Source organism: Ranitomeya variabilis, chromosome 5 (assembly GCF_051348905.1).
Source record: "Ranitomeya variabilis isolate aRanVar5 chromosome 5, aRanVar5.hap1, whole genome shotgun sequence".
In the NCBI taxonomy this organism is placed as follows: Eukaryota; Metazoa; Chordata; class Amphibia; order Anura; family Dendrobatidae; genus Ranitomeya; species Ranitomeya variabilis.
In genome coordinates this window covers 130,973,805-130,994,559 of record NC_135236.1, presented here as the reverse complement: position 1 = coordinate 130,994,559, position 20,755 = coordinate 130,973,805, and the positions used below count along the sequence as shown (strand labels likewise).

General features: G+C 44.5%; 3 protein-coding genes across 3 annotated transcripts in view; 1 reads left to right on the top strand and 2 right to left on the bottom strand.

Annotated features, from left to right (window-relative positions):
* LOC143775317 (acyl-coenzyme A thioesterase THEM4-like) overlaps positions 1 to 20,755 on the bottom strand; it is a 494,072-nt gene that overhangs the window by 440,126 nt on the left and 33,191 nt on the right. The gene's annotated exons all lie outside the window — the stretch shown is intronic.
* LOC143775316 (gonadotropin-releasing hormone II receptor-like) overlaps positions 1 to 20,755 on the top strand; it is a 112,228-nt gene that overhangs the window by 74,184 nt on the left and 17,289 nt on the right. The window lies entirely within an intron of this gene.
* Positions 4,223 to 20,755, bottom strand: part of LOC143773406 (uncharacterized) — a 97,940-nt gene continuing 81,407 nt past the window's right edge. The window contains exon 2 of the mRNA XM_077260866.1: positions 4,223 to 5,915. Within this exon, the coding sequence (XP_077116981.1) occupies positions 4,223 to 5,398 (1,176 nt within the window). The 5' untranslated portion in view covers positions 5,399 to 5,915. The remainder of the gene's footprint in view (positions 5,916 to 20,755) is intronic.

Sequence of the window (20,755 nt, the reverse complement as noted above, 5' to 3'; positions counted from 1 at the left end):
CCAAAATTGGTAGAGATCGTCATGACTACGAGTGTAAAAGGGTGTACCTGTGGAGAAAAAGTAGACAAGGCGATGGACAGATGAGGCGGGCCCAGTCTCAGTCGTCCATCTCTTCTGTAAGTGATACTTCGGAACGATCTACATCGTCAGTGACCACACGGTCAAGAATGACCACACGGAACCAGAGAGATTTTATGTTTCATCCTTACAGACGAGATGATTCCTCCACGGAACCCCGTAAATATAACAACAAGGTAATTAACCTTAGCTCACATGATTTTACTGACATTGATTTAGAACTATTAGAGAAGGGCCTATCTTTTTCACCTGCAGCACCATTTGATGTATTTGAGGCTGTAAAAGATCTTCACCTCTTTGCCAGATCATTAATTTTCAAAAAATACTTCTTTGATGGTAATCTGGCTGCACTCTTCCCCACAGAGGAAGAACAGATAGCCCTTCGTACTTTGGAAGAGTTGGCAGTTGAACACGACACCCCTGAAGGAGGTATGATCCCAACCTCCATTCGTTCTAGATCTAAAAAATTCCCTCCCCTGTCTTCATGTCCAAATGTAGATTTATTTGTACAATTGGTTACCAAAGATTTTCAGGGAATCCCCAAACATATCTATAAAGATAATTTAACAGCTGAGGAGAGGGGGCGTCTTCGTGTCCTTCAAGATCTTGGGGATGTTGTGTTTAAGCCGGCGGACAAGGGGGGTAACGTGGTGGTGTGGCCTAACTCAATGTATGAGAAGGAGGCCTATCGCCAGTTAAACAACAAAGTTTGTTACAAAAAACTCACGTTTAACCCCTTGTCCGCCTTCTCTAAACAACTTGGTGATATTGTGAAACAGGCTAGAGATGCGGGTACCATTACCAATGAATTAGCATCAGCATTATTGACAAGTGATTCTACAATTCCTACATTCTATCTTCTCCCCAAGATACACAAGGACACAAAGACGCCCCCTGGGCGTCCTATAATATCTGGTAGAGGTAATTACCTCGAGAAGGTAAACCAATGGATCGACTCTAAGCTGCAGCCATTGGTTTTAAGTCTTCCGTCGTATCTTAAAGATACGGGTGAATTCCTGAGACTTATGGATGGGGTCAGTCTCGGGGATGAGGAATTATTAGTTACAGCCGACGTCGAGTCGTTGTACACCAGCATTCGACACTTCGATGGCCTTCGAGCGGTCAAGTTCTTCTTAGATGCATCCAACTCTTCAATTGAAATCAAAACACTTATTTGTGATCTCCTGGAATTTTCTTTAACTCATAATTTTTTTGTCTTTAAGGGGTCCTTCTTCCTGCAGCTCCAAGGAACAGCAATGGGTGCCCCTTTTGCCCCTGCCTACGCTAATCTGTTCTTGGGGCTGTGGGAGAGGGGCCTCTCCCTGCCAGATCATCCGGAGTCAATGTGCCGTGTCCTCTTGTGGACACGGTACATTGACGACATTTTTATGATCTGGCGGGGCCCGTCTACCAGTCTGCAGGAATTTATGACATCCCTCAATGATAACACCAGTAATATCAAATTGACATATAAATTCGATGGCAATGCCATCGAATTCTTAGATGTCATGACTAAACGAGATGTTCATGGTGACCTGCAGACAGTTATTTACAGGAAACCCACCTCTACCAATCTCTTGTTGCACGCCTCCTCCTCACACCCGGATCATGTCATTAAATCAGTCCCCACGGGGCAATTTCTCCGTCTACGTAGACTCTGTTCTACTGAGACGGATTTCTGCGAACAGGCTGAAGATTTAAAAAACAGATTAGTGTCCAGAGGCCACAGTAAACGTAGTATCAAAAAAGCGTTCAATAGAGCGAAATACTCCTCGAGGGATTCACTACTATATAAGAGCAATGCTAAACAAGAGCATGATATTGTCAGATTTGTTACTAGGTACCACTCCCAATTCCCGATGATGAAAAATATCCTACAAAAATCATGGCATGTATTGAGGGCTGACCCTGTTATTGCACGATATCTCCCTGAGAGGGCTGGGATTGCAGTTAGACGGTCCAGGAATCTCAGGGATACCCTGGTGCATAGCCATTATACCGGTGAGAGGAGGACCACATTTCTTGATAGTATGGCGGTTCGGGTGGGGTGTGTTCCGTGTGGCCGCTGTGTCGCATGCCCAAACATTGAGAGAATTGGCGTATTTGCCAACTGGGATAGATCACGCGAATTTAAAATAAAGAAAAAAATAACCTGTACTAGTACTAATGTGATCTATGTTGTCACATGCCCTTGTGACAAGATGTACGTAGGAATGACCACCCGCCAACTAAAAACACGCATCCGGGAACATGTCTTGGGCATCGGCGCAGCGGCTACTGTGGAAGACACATCCACCCTTAAAACAATACCACGCCACTTCAAGACCTTTCACAACTGTAACCCTGATCTTCTCAGGGCTAGAGGGATTGATTTACTGGAAGTAGGGATCCGCGGGGGTGGTACCTTCCAGAGGCTGGCCCGTGTCGAGTCAAGATGGATATGGACTCTGGGCACAGTTCAGCCAACCGGCCTCAATGACAATATTAGCTATGCCCCCTTCTTGTAAGAATCGGTATCAATACAACTGCTCCTCTCCTAAGTGTATATGCTGCTATCGGTCCTGCTTGTAGTATCTGCATGTTTACGCTGTTAGTTCTTTGTTTTTAATCTTGCTTTTTACTTACCTCGTTGTTTTTAGCACATGTTGACCTGGTAGTTTCCTGTGGCATATTCCATATTTTGGTATTACGATGTTATGAAGAGGACATTTCCTTAACGGTGTGAATAAGAAAAAAAGAGAATAAAAAGAAGAGAACAAAGGAAAAAAGAAAGAAAAGGATTCAGAAGGCATTAATGAGTAATGGACCACGGCCACCATGATAAAGCCTTGTCTTTATAATCATAGTTGTTTGTATATATATGTTTTCTTTATATTTATTATTGTTATCTATATATGTGATTGCCATTTCGTTTGCAATGTATAGATTATGTATTAAGTTTTCATTAACTGTGAGCTTCTTGTACTTCTATGCGAATAGAGGTGATTAAGCAATGTATAGTTTGTGGTTGGTGTCTTAGTCATTTATTGGTATCTGCCCTTTTTGTCTTGATATATTTTATGGTTTTATGTTTGTCCATGTATAATTAAATGGGGCTATTTTTAGTGGTTGTGGTGACTCCACCTAGCAGTTATTATATCTGTGGGTGCTGCCCTAGCGATTCCTATGCGCCGGAGCGTTCCTGTGGTGACCTTTGGGTGCTGTGGTCCACTTGGGGCCCCAGTGGTCCTCGGCTCCCTTTGGCCCCCATTGGACGCAGCCGGCGCTATGGTGTTCATGAAATTTCGCGATTACTTGGAGGTTTTTGGACGCTGTTAGCGTTGTGGTTTTGGACGCTGGAGCGTTCTGAATTCCATGTTAATGCGTTCTCTTTTTGACGCTTCTGCGTCATGGTTTGCACGTTACTGCGTTATCAATTTGACAGCCACGCCCCTTCACTTCCGGCAGATGCGGTCACTGTTTCTCTCTTTCCTGTTGCCGTACGGACCATTTTGGTCGCTGCACCTGCTCATTTCCTGTCCGGGAGCTTTTTAAACCCATGTGCACTCACTGTCTTTGCCCCCTGATGAAGGTGTGATCGCCGAAACGCGCGTTGGGGTGGAAGCGCGCCTCCAGTACTACAGTCCTCTGTGCGGTGGGTACCTTGCTTTACTAATATCTACTGTGTCGGTTTGATAGGTATGGGATTTCAATTAGGATAGCATTATAGCGGTTCTTGCACTCACCTATCTTATATGTGAAACAGTTGGTACTTGGCTTGGTATCCCTGACTGCAGTAGGATCAAGTTATTATTTTGGTTTATTTAGTTTTTTACTATTTGTTTCCTATTTTTGCTTATTTGTTTACTCTGATAATGTATAAGCCTGTAGGACTGTTATCTCTGGTGGCGCCCTTCCTGTTAACTTCATAACAGTGTTTTCTGTGCTTTACTACCTTCCCTCCGCTCACCTGGTTTTAATATTGTGGTTTGGTATTAATAAAGGTTATAGCATTTCTATTTATTGTGTGTGACCATTTTTCATCGTTTCCCTTTTGTGTCATGTGCTTATCTTGATGATAGGTCTTGTTGGTCCTTTTTCACCTATGGTACAGATTTTTGTCATATTATGAGTTACCATGGTGTTTAGTCTTATAAGTTGTTATTCATGACTTGTCTCCGGAATACATGTCAATGATGGACAGGAAGATTCCCGAAGACGACCCCGGATGATCACAGTCTTTATGTAGCATGTGCATCATTCCATTCCAGCTCGGTGCAGGCTGTTTGAAGCGTAAAGACATCTCCCACAATACATCAACACAATGGTCAATGGCGTAGAGAAATGGCAAGGGCTTGAATTTTATGTTTCGGCAAGTGTGTTTTGCGAAACGGTATTCCCTTACATCAACTCTGCTTTGTTCAACTATCTCCAAGTCTGCAGTCTTCCGTCTGAGAACAGTGCGACTGACTTTCCTTCCTGGAGTCACAGTAGCTACCATCCCCATGCTGTGGAAAGTCCCCTTCCCATCTAACGTGATATTATGATCGACGTTGTCCGCAGCGAACAGCAGTGCCCTATCCAGTCTGTCTATGGTACCACCGATTACATCCTGGCCAACAGAAGTGGCAGCGTTTTCCTCGAATCGCTGAACTTCCGAATGTGATGAACAATATCCCATAGCTGAGATACTGTCTACAAGAAATCGAGACCTGAAATGATGATGGAGCTGGACTGCTAACCCAAGCTGCAATGGAGCTGCTACAGCCCTGGGACGTACAGCCTGAACAACTGATTGTCCAATGCTTGCGACCTTCCTGTGAATGTCCTTTCCAACAAAGAGGGTTTCAAGCAAGCAAAGCAAACTCAGGGGGAGATAATCTAAGGCAGACTGACATTCAAGCGAAGAAGTCTTCGGATATTCATTGGTTGAAGATGGGATCTTAGACTTGATATCGCTCTTGATTAGTTTGGCCGCAGTCTCTATGATGGCTCTCTTCTGGGCTTCTTCATCCATTTCCTGACTACGGAAATAGTGCCTCAGGATTATTCTGGTCTTTTCACGGAACATTACAATGTTAGGCAACCCTTCACACTCTGCTATGAATACCGAATCGCCATACCTCTCCTCCAGCCTATACCTCAGCCATTTATTACTATAGGCAGCACTGTCTCCTTCTGCAAGATACTCTGTTATTTTCTTTGCAAGATCTGTGACAGTCAGTTGCTCTTCATCGTTGTCCTCGAGAAATGCACACATTCTCAAGAACGCTTGCTCTTGGTCCATGTTCATCGGCCTTCCTACCTTCCGCGGGTTTCTTTGTAGTAGATCCACCACCATGATGCATAGGAATTCCGTAATTTGTCCGAAAGTTACAGTAATGCAGCATGTAAGTCCTTCCCAAAGTACGCGATTCTCCCTTGAATGGTGATTGCCCAGTCATCATTACGCTGTTTGCAATGTGACATGATGGACCTTACAAATCCATCTGTTTTAACAAAGCTATAGTCATCGAAATAACTACTAGATCTTGTCTTCACCACTTCATGTCCACAGAACAAACACTGCGTCGTGCTATCATAGGATCCAGTAGACACCCGTGTACCTCTCTTGGCAGGTGAACGATGAACGGAATTAGCTTTCTTATGCAAGTCTATTTGCGTCTTGTTTATGTAGTTCATATGACATCTCTAATGCACCACTGCTCAAGCATCTACCACAGTGCTACCGCCCCTCTCAATACTGGCTTTATTGATCCCTTCAGCTCCTTTCGCACCAATCACCACTCTTTCTCCGTCATCTGCTACTTCATGGCTGCATAAGGGGCAAGTTTCTTGACTTTCCATCATTCTCAGCTCTGTAAAAGAAGATAAATAAATCGTTAAATAATAAATATAATAATAGTAGTAATTGTAAAAGAAATATGATAGACACTGAAAGGCGAGTCACATTTAACATTTTACAGCTTTGGCGGCCATATTCTTTGACATCACATTTGGACCCTTTGTGGTAACCCTATCTTGGTAAACTTTTAGCATGTTTTTCCCTACATGTAATACTACAAAAAAAACCAATAAAATCCTTTCTTGGAATTTGTTCAGGGTAAAGTATTTTTTTTTTTCGGATTTTGACTGGACTAATCAGCAAAATTTTCTAAACTAAATTTTTATTGGTTAGGAACTTATAAGGGTTAAAATTTTGCCAGCAATATTTAATTTTTCCAACAAAATTTACAAAAACTTTTTTTTTTAGGGACCACATCACATTTGAAGTCACTTTGAGGGGGTCTATATGAAAGAAGATACACAAAAGTGACACCATTCTAAAAACTGAACTCAAGGTGCTCAAAACCACATTCAAGAAGTTTATTAACCCTTCAAGTGCTTCACAGGAATTTTTTTTTAAAAAAAATTAACATTTAACTTTTTTCACAAAAAAAATGACTTCAGATCCTTTTTTTTATTTTGACAAGGGTAGCAGAAAAAAATGGACCCCAAAATTTGTTATGCCATTTCTCCTGAGCTTGCCGATACCCCATATGAGGGAGAAAATCACTGATCTAGACTGATCTAGATGTGAGGTGAGCACATTGAACCCTCAGGTGCTTCACAGAAGTTTATAACGTTAAGCCGTAAAAATAAAAAGTCAAATTTTCCCAACAAATACAGTGCCTTGTGAAAGTATTTGGCCCCCTGGAACTTTTCAACCTTTTCACACATATCATGCTTCAAACATAAAGATACCTGTTAGGGCTGGCGGAATGCACCGAGTAAATATTGAGATAATATAGGTGCGTTCGCAGCCCCCAGGGTCCACCATGCAGGAGTGGAACCTGATGCTAGTAAATGGCGGCACTATATGGCGGTACAACGCCTGAATAGACTCGGGTTCCGTCACCCGGTCTGTATAGGAGTGAACTCTGTTGCTCACTAACAGAGCAGGCAGCATACAGTGGTCATACAGTCAGTGTCAGCACACAAGCAACTCCTTTCCAGTGCCAGAATTCTAGTGGCTATACGCCAGTCCTAAATTCACACACACAAACTCCTCTCCGGAGGTGCTGGAATTCTAGTGGCTATACAGCCAACCCTGAGCACATGCAGACACAGACCACAAGGTAGCTAAGCTCATAAACATAAGTTGATACTAGCGCATGACCATGCAGCCATGCAAACCTTTTATAGAGAAAGCTCTCTAGGACCTTCCTAGTGGTCCAATAGGAACTGCTTCAGGACCTGAGCATGTGACCCCCGACCTCCAACGAGAGGTCGTCCCTTGGGCATGCCCAGTAGCGGAAAAGCAGGACTTAGTCCCAGGAGCATCTGCTCACTGCATAACAGTGCTGGTTACAATGGCTGAGTCTGGAAGATCAGCAGTAACCAAGCGCACAGTATTTGCCTGAGCCACACGCTGGGACCGACGTCTTCGTAGGCTCCACTGCAGCCGGAGAAGAATGGGAGACCTCAGCGGAGGTGGTTCGAGATTCCCCCTGTGCAGCAGCAGGAACTCAACACCTAACAGATAGCAAATGTACATTTTTGGTGAAGAATCAACAAAAAGTGGAACACATTTGTGAAGTTGAACAAAAATTTATTGGTTATTTTAAATTTTTGTGGAAATTCAAAAACTGAAAAGTGGGGCGTGCAATATTATTTGGCTCCGTTACTTTCAGTGCAGTAAACTCACTCCAGAAGTTCATTGTGGATCTCTGAATGATCCAATGCTGTCCTAACGCCTAATGATGATAAATATAATCCACCTGTGTGTAATCGAGTCTCCATATAAATGCACCTGCTCTGTGATAGTCTCAGGGTTCTGTTGGAAGCACAGAGAGCATCATGAAGACCAAGGAACACAACAGGCAGGTCCGTGATACTGTTGTGGAGAAGTTTAAAGCTGGATTTGGACACAAAATGATTTCCAAAACTTTAAACATTCCAAGGAGCACTGTGCAAGCGATCATATTGAAATGGAAGGAGTATCATACCATTGCAAATCTACCAAGACCCGGCCGTCCTTCTAAACTTTCATCTCAAACAAGGATAAGACTTATCAGAGATGCAGCCAAGAGGCCCATGACCACTCTGGATATACAGCTGAGGTGGGACAGTCTGTCCATAGGACAACAATCAGTCGTACACTGCACAAATCTGGCCTTTATGGAACAGTGGCAAGAAGAAAGCCATTTCTCAAAGATATCCATAAAAAGTGTTGTTTAAAGTTTGCAACAAGCCACCTGGGAGACACACCAAACATGTGGAAGAAGGTGCTCTGGTCAGATGAAAGCAAAATCAAACTTTTTGGCAACAATGCCAAACGATATGTTTGGCGTAAAGGCAACACAGCTCATCACCCTTAACACACCATCCCCACTGTCAAACATCGAGGCAGCATCATGGTTTGGGCCTGCTTTTCTTCAGCAGGGACAGGGAAGATGGTTAAAATTGATGGGAAGATAGATGGAGCCAAATACAGGACCATTCTTGAAGAAAACCTGTTGGAGTCTGCAAAAGACCTGCGACTGGGACGGAGATTTGTCTTCCAACAAGCCAATGATAAACATAAAGCAAAATCTACAATGGAATGGTTCACAAATAAACATATCCAGGTGTTAGAATGGCCAAGTCAAAGTCCAGACCTCAATCCAATCGAGAATCTTTGGAAAGAGCTGAAAACTGCTGTTCACAAACGATCTCCATCAAACCTAACTGAGCTCGGGCTGTTTGCCAAGGAAGAATGGGCAAGACTGTCAGTCTCTCGATATACAAAACTGATAGAGACATACCCCAAGTGACTTGCAGCTGTAATTGCAGCAAAAGGTGGCGCAACAAAGTATTAAGTTAAAGGGGCCGAATAATATTGAACGCCCTACTTTTCAGTTTTTGAATTTCCACAAAAATTTAAAATAACCAATAAATTTCATTCAACTTCCCAATTGTGTTCCACTTGTTGTTGATTCTTCATCAAAAATTTACATTTGGTATCTTTATGTTTGAAGCATGATATGTGGGAAAAGGTTGAAAAGTTCCAGGGGGCTGAATACTATCGCAAGGCACTGTATGTTTTCAGCACAAAATATTGCATTTTCATAAGGGTAACAGAATAAATTGCACCATACAATTTGTTGGGCAATTTCTCCTGAGTATGCCAAATGAGGGAGAAAACTACTGTTTGGGTGCACGGCAAGGTGCGGAAGGGAAGGAGCATCATTTGATTTTTTTAATGTAAATTTTCCTGGAATAATTAACAGACATCATGTCCAATTTGGAGAGCCCCTGATGTGCCTAAACAGTGGAAAACCCCCACAAGTGACCCCAATTTGGAAACTAGACCTCTCATGGAATGTATTTAGATGTTTGGTGAGCACCTTGAACCCCCAGGTGCTTCACAGAAGTTTATAACATTGATCCATGAAAATAATAAAATCACATTTTCCTCACACAAATGTTATTTTAGCACCAAATTTTGCATTTTCATAAAAGTAACAGGAGAAATTGCACCATACAATTTGTAGTGTAATTTCTCCTGAGTACGTCGATACCCCATATGAGGGAGAAAACTACTGTTTGGATGCACAGCAGGGCTAGGAAGGGAAGGAGCATCATTTGACTTTTTGAATGTAAAACTTCCTGGAATCATTAGTGGACGTCATGTCTCAATTGGAGAACCCTGATGTGCCTAAACAGTGGAAACCCCCCACAAGTGACCCCATTTTGGAAAGTAGACCCCTCAAGAAATTTACTTAGATGCATGGTATACACCTTAAACCCCCAGGTGCTTCACAGAAGTTTATAACGTTGAGCAGTGAAAATAATAAAATCACATTTTCCTTACAAAAATGTTGTTTTAGCCCCAAGTTTTAAATTTTTCTATGGGCTAATAGGAATTTTTTTTACAACAAACTGAGGTCCATTTTTTCTTGAGTGCGCCAATACCCTATATGTAATTGGGAAATATTGTTCAGGCTCAGTGCAAAACTCAGAAGGCAAGGAATGCAGATTTTAGGCTAGGTTCACATTAGCGTTTAAATCGCAGCGTTTAATCCGCATACGCAAGTGGTGGAAAAAATGCATATAAACGCATACAAGAGCGCCGTTTTTTAGACGCATGCGGTTAAAAAAACACCGCGTTTGTACATGTTTATATGCGTTTTTTCATGTGTTTGCGGTTTTGGTGCGCATGATGAGAAATTTCACAAGAGAAAAATCAAGATAACCAGACACCGCCAATGGGATTTCTTTATATAGACCCCTGAACAGCTGGAATCTTCAGATTTTGCTCCTGTATCCTGTGTCATGATTAGTGTTGAGCATTCCGATACTGCAAGTATCAGGTATCGGCCGATATTTGCTGTATCGGAATTCCGATACTGAGTTCCGATATTTTTGTGATATCGGAAATCGGAATCGGAAGTTCCCAGTGTATGGTTCCCAGGGTCTGGAGGAGAGGAGACTCTCCTTCAGGCCCTGGGATACATATTCATGTAAAAAATAAAGAATAAAAAGAAAAAATATGGATATACTCACCCCTCCGGCGGACCCTGGACCTTATCGATGTAACCGGCAGCCTCCATTCCTAACAATGCAGTGAGTGTAGGACCTGCGATGACGTCGTGGCTTGTGATTGGTCGCGTGAGCGGTCACATGAGTGGTCACGTGACCAATCACAAGCCGCGACGTCATCGAAGGTCCTTTACTCTGCATTCTTAGGAACGGAGGCTGCCGGTAACATCGCTAAGGTCCAGGGTCCGCCGGAGGGGTGAGTATATCCATATTTTTTATTTTTATTCTTTATTTTTTACATGAATATGGATCCCAGGGCCTGAAGGAGAGTTTCCTCTCCTTCAGACCCAGGGAACCATCCAGGATACCTTCCGATATTTGTGTCCCATTGACTTGTATTGGTATCGGGTATCGGCGAGATCCGATATTTTGCCGGTATCGGCCGATCCAATCCGATACCGATACTTTCGAATTATTGGAAGGAATCGCTCAACACAAGTCATGATGGATCTTCGCATGGAGAGCTTTTATTTCAACCTGGATTTAAGCATCAAGCTGTTTCTTGCCTGTGCTTTAGCTTGGGAGCAAGACAGAAATCGCAAAAGATGGAGAAGGAGACAACGTAGGCGTTTTTGGAGACACCCCATTATCGAACTACGTGAGAGCCGTGGAGCCTATCACACGCTATATGGCGAGCTTAATGCCAACCCGGAGAAATTCCATGAATATACAAGGATGTCTCAAGACTCATTCTGGGATTTGCTTGCTCATGTCCAAGGAGCCATACAGAGACAGGACACCCAGCTCCGTAGAGCGATTCCACCGGAGGAACGTCTGCTGGTTACATTAAGGTACGTTCCAAATCTAAAACAATGACAGTCCAAATTTTGTGTTTTATGACTTGTATGTTTTGGGTATTTTCCTTTCTTTCTTTAGCATAACCACACCATAAATACATAGAATAGTTTGTAATTTTGGGGGGCTTTCTTTTTCTTACAGATTTCTGGCAACCGGAGAGAGTTTATCGTCCCTCCACTTCCAATACCAGCTTGGAATATCCACCCTATCTGGAATAGTTGCGGACACCTGTCGGGCTTTGTGGAATGTACTCCGGGATAAGTTTATACCCCTACCCACCGTCGACATGTGGCTTGAAATTTCGGAAAAATTCTGGAGTGTGTGTGATTTCCCCAACTGTTTAGGAGCGGTGGATGGAATGCACATCCGCATTATCAAACCTGCCAGAACAGGATCGGAGTATTTCAACTATAAAAAATATTTTTCTGTTGTGCTCATGGCAATAGCTGATGCGAACTGTCGCTTCATCGCCGTGGACATTGGAGCTTTTGGCCGTGGCAACGATTCCCAGACTTTCAAGAACTCGGATATGGGCCGCCGTGTGTATGGCAAAAATTTCAATTTTCCCCCGCCACAACCTCTCCCCAACACTCAAGGTCCACCGATGCCATTTGTTATGGTTGGGGATGAGGCCTTTCAGATGTGTGAAAACCTACTGAAGCCCTATTCCAGTCGGGACTTGAACCACACTAGAAGGATCTTTAACTACAGACTGACCAGGGCCCAAAGAACAGTAGAGTGTACCTTTGGCATTCTGGTCTCTAAATGGCGCATTCTTGCATCAGCCATAAATCTAAAAGTGGAAACAGTCGACGAGGTTTTCAAAGCCTGTGTGGTTCTGCACAATTATATAATAGCTAAGGAGCAACCCAACATTGAACTGGATGAACCAGTTGCACACCCACTGCCCGATTTCCAGCATCACCCGCTGCGGTCAACTGCAGCAGTTGGTCACATGCGGGACCAATTTGCTGCCTTTTTTGATTCAGATATTGGACGAGTGTCATGGCAGGACACTGTTGTGTAAATGTCCTGTTGTAAATCGATCTGTACCAGTAATTTTCTGCAATGATAATAATATTTCTCATTAATAAACTTTATTTTTGGTTGTGTTGACCGTGTCTCCTATGTATTTCCTCTACAAACCAAGGCTGTCCTAAAACTAGCAGTATTTGGTCTGTATTTAATAACAGTATTTGTAATCCAAAACCAGGAGTGGGTGATGAAGGCAGAAGTGCTAGTTATTATGTTAATATCATAATTTACTTCTAATTGTTCCACTCCTTGTTTTGGCTTACAAATACTGATATAAAACACTGGCCACATACTGCTAGTGTTATGGCAGCCATGTTGCTTTATTGGTAAGCTTGTTGACGTCATTGCGTCCTGATTCTGTTCTGGTGTATCCATTGGACACAGACTGAAGAGACAATGACTGTCACACTAAAGAGATCTATACTCATCAAGTCAGGTGTCAGAAATAATGAATTCATGATGCACATATAACAGCTTCATGAATTTACTACTTCTGACACCTGTGCAGGTGAGCATAAATATGCCGTGTGTGATCACCATCCTCACTTCAATTTGTGTGTAATAGATTATGTACACAGAAGAGAAAATGGAGGTTATACATGGCAGTTCTCTACTCACCAGGTCAGGTGTTCTAACTAATGAGTTTTTTGACACCTGACCTGTTAAGTAGAGTTCTGCACTGTATGTAACGCCATTTTCTCTTTTGACTGCAACACTAGTCACAGACAAAGTAGAAAGAATAGATTATGGAGATAATACAAGTATACATTTTTTGGCCCACCTCATATCTCTATACTAAAGACACACAAAACTGCAGTCTTTTTTTTTATAACTACTTGAAATATGATGTTGCCAAAAAATAAAGTGTGTGGCGAAGTTTCTTATTTGGCGCACAGTGTGTGTTGCCGGTGGCGAAAGGCACAATAAACCAAACATAATTGGGGCAAAAAAACTTTGTATTTATTTTTTAACAACCAAAATATTTATTTAACTGCGCCGGCTTGGGGTAGAGTGATGTAAACGGGGGGTGTGAAGCACTGAGGCCTGGCTAACCGTGGACGACACAGAGGTGGCAGGAGAAGGGGCAATGAAACTAGTAGGGTCTGGAAGTTTGGGGATGGGGCTAGACACATGAGAGGCTTGAGACGCACTGGAAGGGTGAGACAAACCTGACATTACAGACACATTGGGAGGTGAAGGGGGAGGAATACTAAGAGTCCTCTGGGGGTTTTTTGTTGGTTTTTTTGGGTTTGCTGGGTTCTGGGAAGCCTTGGTGGCTCATATGGCATGGCGTAGTAGTGGGTGACCTGTCAGGGTCCGGCTGCACCATGCCAGAGTCCATAGTGCTCATAGAGCGTGCAGCCATGCCAGAGTCCATAGTGCTCATAGAGCGTGCAGCCATGCCAGAGTCCATAGTGCTCGTAGAGCGTAAGGCCATGCCAGAGTCCATAGTGTTCGTAGAGCGTGCAGCCATGCCAGAGTCCATAGTGCTCGTAGAGCGTAAGGCCATGCCAGAGTCCATAGTGCTCGTAGAACTTGCAGCCATGCCAGAGTCCATAGCGCTTGTAGAGCATAAGGCCATGCAAGGGTCCTGCTGCATCGTGGTGGTGGCGGTACGCAAGGCCATGCCAGGGTCCTGCTGCATCGTGGAGGTGGCGGTACGCAAGGCCATGCCAGGGTCCTGCTGCATCGTGGTGGTGGCGGTACGGAAGGCTGTTGTGAATTTGGATTCTGGGCTCCCCCGGTGGCCGCTTGTGGAATTGGACTTGTCATCCTCTTTCCTGTTTCACCTGGTTCCATCAGTAGTGGGTGTTGCTATTTAAGCTCATTTCTCTGGTGGTTTCTTGCCGGTCAACAATGTTATCTGATGCCTCTCAGTGCTTGTTCCTGCTTCTAGACAACTACTAGATAAGTTGGACTTTTGTCCATGTTTCGTTTTGCCTATTTGTTCCAGTTCACAGCTGAAGTTTTGTTACTGTGTCTGGAAAGCTCTCGTTGATCAGGGATTGCTACTCTGGCGTTATGAGTTAATGCCAGAGTTTAAGGTAATCTCTGGATGGTGTTTTGTTAGTGTTTTTCTGCTGACCATGAAAGTATACTATCTGTCTTCTGCTATCTAGTAAGCGGACCTCAAATTTGCTAAGACTATTTTCCTGCTGCGTTTGTTGTTTCATCTGAACTCACCGTCATTATATGTGGGGGGCTACTGTCTTCTTTGGAATATTTCTCTAGAGGTGAGCCAGGTCTTATATTTCCCTCTGCTAGCTATTTAGGTCTTAGGCCAGAGCTGGGCATCTAGCGATAAATAGGAAATGCTACCTGGCTATTTCTAGTTGCGCGGCAGGCTTAGTTCATGGTCAGTATAGTTCCATCTTCCGAGAGCTTGTCCCTCTATAGGCTTGCTATGATCTCTGCCTGCAGAGATCATGACAGTTTGACCGGCCAATAAAGTGTTAAAGACCCAGGTTGAGAAAGGAGAGTTATAAGAAGTCTGCTGGAAATTTTTTTTTTTTTTTTTTTTTTTTTTTCTTTTTTTTTCCCTCCAGTCTGCCTTGCTGCAGTCTTTTTTCTCTCTCTCCTCCTAATCTCTGTATGGCTCTGTGTGCACCTGACAATAATGGATCTCCAGAGTGTAACTGCGGGTTTGAATAATCTCATCACGAAAGTACAAAATTTACAAGATTTTGTGGTACATGCTCCGGTATCTGACCCGAGAATTCCTTTGCCGGAGTTCTTCACAGGGAATAGAGCTAGCTTCCAGAATTTCCGAAATAATTGTAAGCTTTATTTGTCCCTGAAGTCTCGTTCAGCTGGAGACCCTGCTCAGCAGGTTAGGATTGTGATTTCCTTGCTCAGGGGTGACCCTCAAGATTGGGCCTTCTCATTGCCAGCAGGGGATCCTGCGTTACGCGATGTGGATGCGTTTTTTCTGGCCTTGGGCTTGCTTTATGAGGAACCTCATTTGGAACTTCAGGCAGAAAAAACTTTGATGGCACTATCTCAGGGGCAAGACGAAGCTGAAGTTTTCTGCCAAAAATTCCGTAAATGGTCTGTGCTTACTCAGTGGAATGAGTGCGCCTTGGCGGCAACTTTCAGAGAAGGTCTCTCTGATGCCGTTAAGGATGTTATGGTGGGGTTCCCTGTGCCTGCAGGTCTGAATGAGTCCATGACAATGGCTATTCAGATTGATAGGCGTCTGCGGGAGCGCAAACCGGTGCACCATCTGGCGGTGTCTATGGAAAAGACGCCAGAAAGTATGCAGTATGATAGAATTCTGTCCAGGAGCGAGCGACAGAATTTTAGACGGAAGAATGGATTGTGTTTCTATTGTGGGGATTCTACTCATGTTATATCAGCATGCTCTAGGCGTACAAAGAAGCTTGATAAGTCTGTTTCCATTGGCACCATTCAGTCTAAGTTTATTTTGTCTGTAACCCTGATTTGCTCTTTGTCATCCATTGCCACGGACGCCTATGTTGACTCTGGCGCCGCTCTGAGTCTTATGGATTGGTCCTTTGCCAATCGTTGTGGTTTTGATTTAGAGCCTTTGGAGACTCTTATTCCTCTGAAGGGGATTGACTCCACCCCATTGGCTAATAATAAACCACAATACTGGACACAAGTAACCATGCGTATCAATCCGGATCACCAGGAGATTATTCGTTTCCTGGTGCTGTATAATTTACATGACGATTTGGTACTGGGATTGCCATGGTTGCAGTCTCACAACCCAGTCTTGGACTGGAGAGCAATGTCTGTGTTGAGCTGGGGATGTAAGGGTATTCATGGGGACTTACCTTTGGTTTCTATTTCGTCGTCCATTCCCTCTGAAGTCCCTGAGTTCCTCTCTGATTATCAAGACGTCTTTGACGAACCCAAGCTTGGGTCGTTACCTCCGCACCGTGAGTGCGATTGTGCCATAGATTTGATACCGGGTTGTAAATATCCAAAGGGTCGTTTGTTTAATCTGTCTGTGCCGGAACATGCTGCTATGCGGGAATATATAAAGGAGTCTTTGGAAAAGGGACATATTCGTCCATCTTCTTCTCCCTTGGGAGCTGGGTTTTTCTTTGTCTCAAAAAAAGACGGCTCTTTGAGACCATGTATTGATTATCGGCTTCTGAATAAGATCACTGTTAAGTATCAATACCCATTGCCATTGCTTACTGATTTGTTTGCTCGTATAGAGGGTGCTAAGTGGTTCTCTAAAATTGATCTTCGTGGGGCGTATAATTTGGTGCGGATCAGGCAGGGGGATGAGTGGAAGACCGCATTTAATACGCCCGAGGGCCACTTTGAGTATTTGGTCATGCCTTTTGGTCTTTCTAATGCCCCTTCGGTTTTCCAGTCTTTTATGCATGATATTTTCCGCGATTTTCTGGATAAATTTATGATAATATATCTGGATGATATTCTGATTTTTTCTGATGACTGGGACTCTCATGTCCAGCAGGTCAGGAGAGTTTTTCAGGTTCTGCGGTCTAATTCTTTATGTGTGAAGGGGTCTAAGTGCGTTTTTGGGGTCCAGAAAATTTCCTTTTTGGGGTATATTTTTTCTCCCTCTTCCATTGAGATGGATCCCGTCAAGGTGCAAGCTATCTGTGACTGGACTCAGCCCTCCTCTCTTAAGGGTCTTCAGAGATTTTTGGGCTTTGCCAACTTTTACCGCCGATTTATTGCTGGTTTTTCGGATGTCGTTAAACCACTGACTGATTTGACCAGACAAGGCGCTGATGTTGCTAATTGGTCCCCTCATGCTGTAGAGGCCTTTCAGGAGCTTAAGCGCCGTTTTGCCTCTGCCCCTGTGTTGCGTCAGCCTGATGTGAATCTGCCTTTTCAGGTTGAGGTTGACGCTTCGGAGATCGGAGCTGGGGCAGTGTTGTCGCAGAAAGGTTCCGACTGCTCCGTCATTAGGCCTTGTGCCTTCTTTTCTCGCAAATTTTCGCCCGCAGAGCGGAATTATGATGTTGGGAATCGGGAGCTTTTGGCCATGAAGTGGGCGTTTGAGGAGTGGCGCCATTGGCTCGAGGGGGCTAGGCATCAGGTGGTGGTATTGACTGACCACAAAAATTTGATTTATCTTGAGACTGCCAGACGCCTGAATCCTAGACAGGCGCGCTGGTCTTTATTTTTTTCTCGCTTTAATTTTGTGGTGTCATACCTACCGGGTTCTAAGAATGTTAAGGCAGATGCCCTTTCTAGGAGTTTTGACCCGGACTCTCCTGGTAATTCTGAACCCACAGGTATCCTTAGGGAGGGAGTAATTTTGTCAGCCGTTTCTCCTGATCTGCGGCGGTCCTTGCAAGAGTTTCAGGCGGATAGACCGGATCGTTGTCCGCCTGATAGACTGTTTGTTCCGGATGATTGGACCAGCAGAGTCATCTCTGAGGTACATTCTTCTGCATTGGCAGGTCATCCCGGAATTTTTGGTACCAGGGATTTGGTGGCAAGATCCTTCTGGTGGCCTTCCCTGTCACGAGATGTGCGAGTCTTTGTGCAGTCATGTGACGTTTGTGCTCGGGCCAAGTCTTGTAGTTCTCGGGCTAGCGGACTGCTGTTGCCCTTGCCTATTCCTAAGAGGCCTTGGACACACATCTCGATGGATTTTATTTCAGATCTGCCTGTTTCCCAGAAGATGTCTGTCATCTGGGTGGTCTGTGACCGTTTCTCTAAAATGGTCCATTTGGTTCCTCTGCCCAAGTTGCCTTCTTCTTCTGAGTTGGTTCCTCTGTTTTTTCAAAATGTTGTCCGATTGCACGGTATTCCTGAGAATATTGTTTCTGACAGAGGTACCCAATTTGTGTCTAGATTTTGGCGGGCATTCTGTGCTAGGATGGGCATAGATTTGTCTTTTTCATCTGCTTTTCACCCTCAGACTAATGGCCAGACCGAGCGGACGAATCAGACCCTGGAGACATATCTGAGGTGTTTTGTCTCTGCTGACCAGGATGATTGGGTTGCTTTTTTGCCATTGGCAGAGTTCGCCCTCAATAATCGGGCCAGCTCTTCCACCTTGGTGTCCCCGTTTTTCTGTAATTCGGGGTTTCACCCTCGATTTTCCTCCGGTCAGGTGGAATCCTCGGATTGTCCTGGAGTGGATGCGGTGGTGGAGAGATTGCATCACATCTGGGGGCAGGTTATGGACAATTTGAAGTTGTCCCAGGAGAAGACTCAGCGTTTTGCCAACCGTCATCGTCGTGTTGGTTCTCGGCTTTGTGTTGGAGATTTGGTGTGGTTGTCTTCTCGTTTTGTCCCTATGAGGGTCTCTTCTCCTAAGTTTAAACCTCGGTTCATCGGCCCTTATAGAATATTGGAGATTCTTAATCCTGTTTCTTTCCGTTTGGACCTCCCTGCGTCCTTTTCCATTCATAACGTTTTTCATCGGTCGTTATTGCGCAGGTATGAGGTACCTGTTGTACCTTCAGTTGAGCCTCCTGCTCCGGTGTTGGTTGAGGGTGAGTTGGAGTACGTTGTGGAGAAAATTTTGGACTCTCGTGTTTCCAGACGGAGACTCCAGTATCTGGTCAACTGGAAGGGTTACGGCCAGGAGGATAATTCTTGGGTCAATGCATCTGATGTTCATGCTTCTGATCTTGTTTGTGCCTTCCATAGGGCTCATCCTGGTCGCCCTGGTGGATCTGGTGAGGGTTCGGTGCCCCCTCCTTGAGGGGGGGGTACTGTTGTGAATTTGGATTCTGGGCTCCCCCGGTGGCCGCTTGTGGAATTGGACTTGTCATCCTCTTTCCTGTTTCACCTGGTTCCATCAGTAGTGGGTGTTGCTATTTAAGCTCATTTCTCTGGTGGTTTCTTGCCGGTCAACAATGTTATCTGATGCCTCTCAGTGCTTGTTCCTGCTTCTAGACAACTACTAGATAAGTTGGACTTTTGTCCATGTTTCGTTTTGCCTATTTGTTCCAGTTCACAGCTGAAGTTTTGTTACTGTGTCTGGAAAGCTCTCGTTGATCAGGGATTGCTACTCTGGCGTTATGAGTTAATGCCAGAGTTTAAGGTAATCTCTGGATGGTGTTTTGTTAGTGTTTTTCTGCTGACCATGAAAGTATACTATCTGTCTTCTGCTATCTAGTAAGCGGACCTCAAATTTGCTAAGACTATTTTCCTGCTGCGTTTGTTGTTTCATCTGAACTCACCGTCATTATATGTGGGGGGCTACTGTCTTCTTTGGAATATTTCTCTAGAGGTGAGCCAGGTCTTATATTTCCCTCTGCTAGCTATTTAGGTCTTAGGCCAGAGCTGGGCATCTAGCGATAAATAGGAAATGCTACCTGGCTATTTCTAGTTGCGCGGCAGGCTTAGTTCATGGTCAGTATAGTTCCATCTTCCGAGAGCTTGTCCCTCTATAGGCTTGCTATGATCTCTGCCTGCAGAGATCATGACAGAAGGCCATGCCAGGGTCCTGCTGCATCGTGGTGGTGGTGGTACGGAAGGCCATGCCAGGGTCCTGCTGCATCGTGGTGGTGGCGGTATGGAAGGCCATGCCAGGGTCCTGCTGCATCGTGGTTTCAGTGGAAGAGGTCCAAGCAGGAGCAGCGGTTGTCATGGTGGTGGCGGTGGGATGTCCAACTGCACTCGGCATGGTGGTGGTGCTGTAGTGGTGTCCGGCAGTGCTAGGAATTGAGGTGGCTGTGCAGTGGTATGCAGCAGAGGTCGGCATTGAGGTTAATCATGACAGTGAAGGCACAGGTGGATATGCCGACACTGTCTGCTGGAAATACCGACTCTGCTGCATAGCCTGCACGTAAGCAGCATTGCAGGCTTGCATGACACTCAGCTGGAGATCAGGAGTAAGGTGTTCCGACATGCCCTTCTCAATTTGGTTAAAAAAATGATGTGCTGGCCTCTGGAGGTCGGCTTTCACTTGGTCAAGGCTTTTGGTGACCTCCTGGATACGTGCATTCAAGAGGTTATGTGAAATATCCATTCGGTCACTCAAAGCCTTGATTGCGTCGCGTAAAACTGAGCTCAAGTGCAAAAACTCGGGCATGAGTGACATGTCTGATGCCCCCTAAGAAAAGGGGCAGTGGAAGAGGACTGCAAAAGGGGAATACCCGATGGACCAGCTCCCTGGTCTCCAGTTAGTGTGGAAGGCCCACTTGCTGCAGCACTGCTGGATGGCTGGGATGAGTCCGTGGCTGTCGGATGAAGGACCGCTCCAGAACCTGGGCCAACAGTTGTGTTCCATGTGCTGTGAAAAAAGGAGAAAGAAAATTAATACCAAAAATTAACCAGACACAAAATCCTGTGGAATAAAAATATACAGATTATGGCAATACAATACAACCTA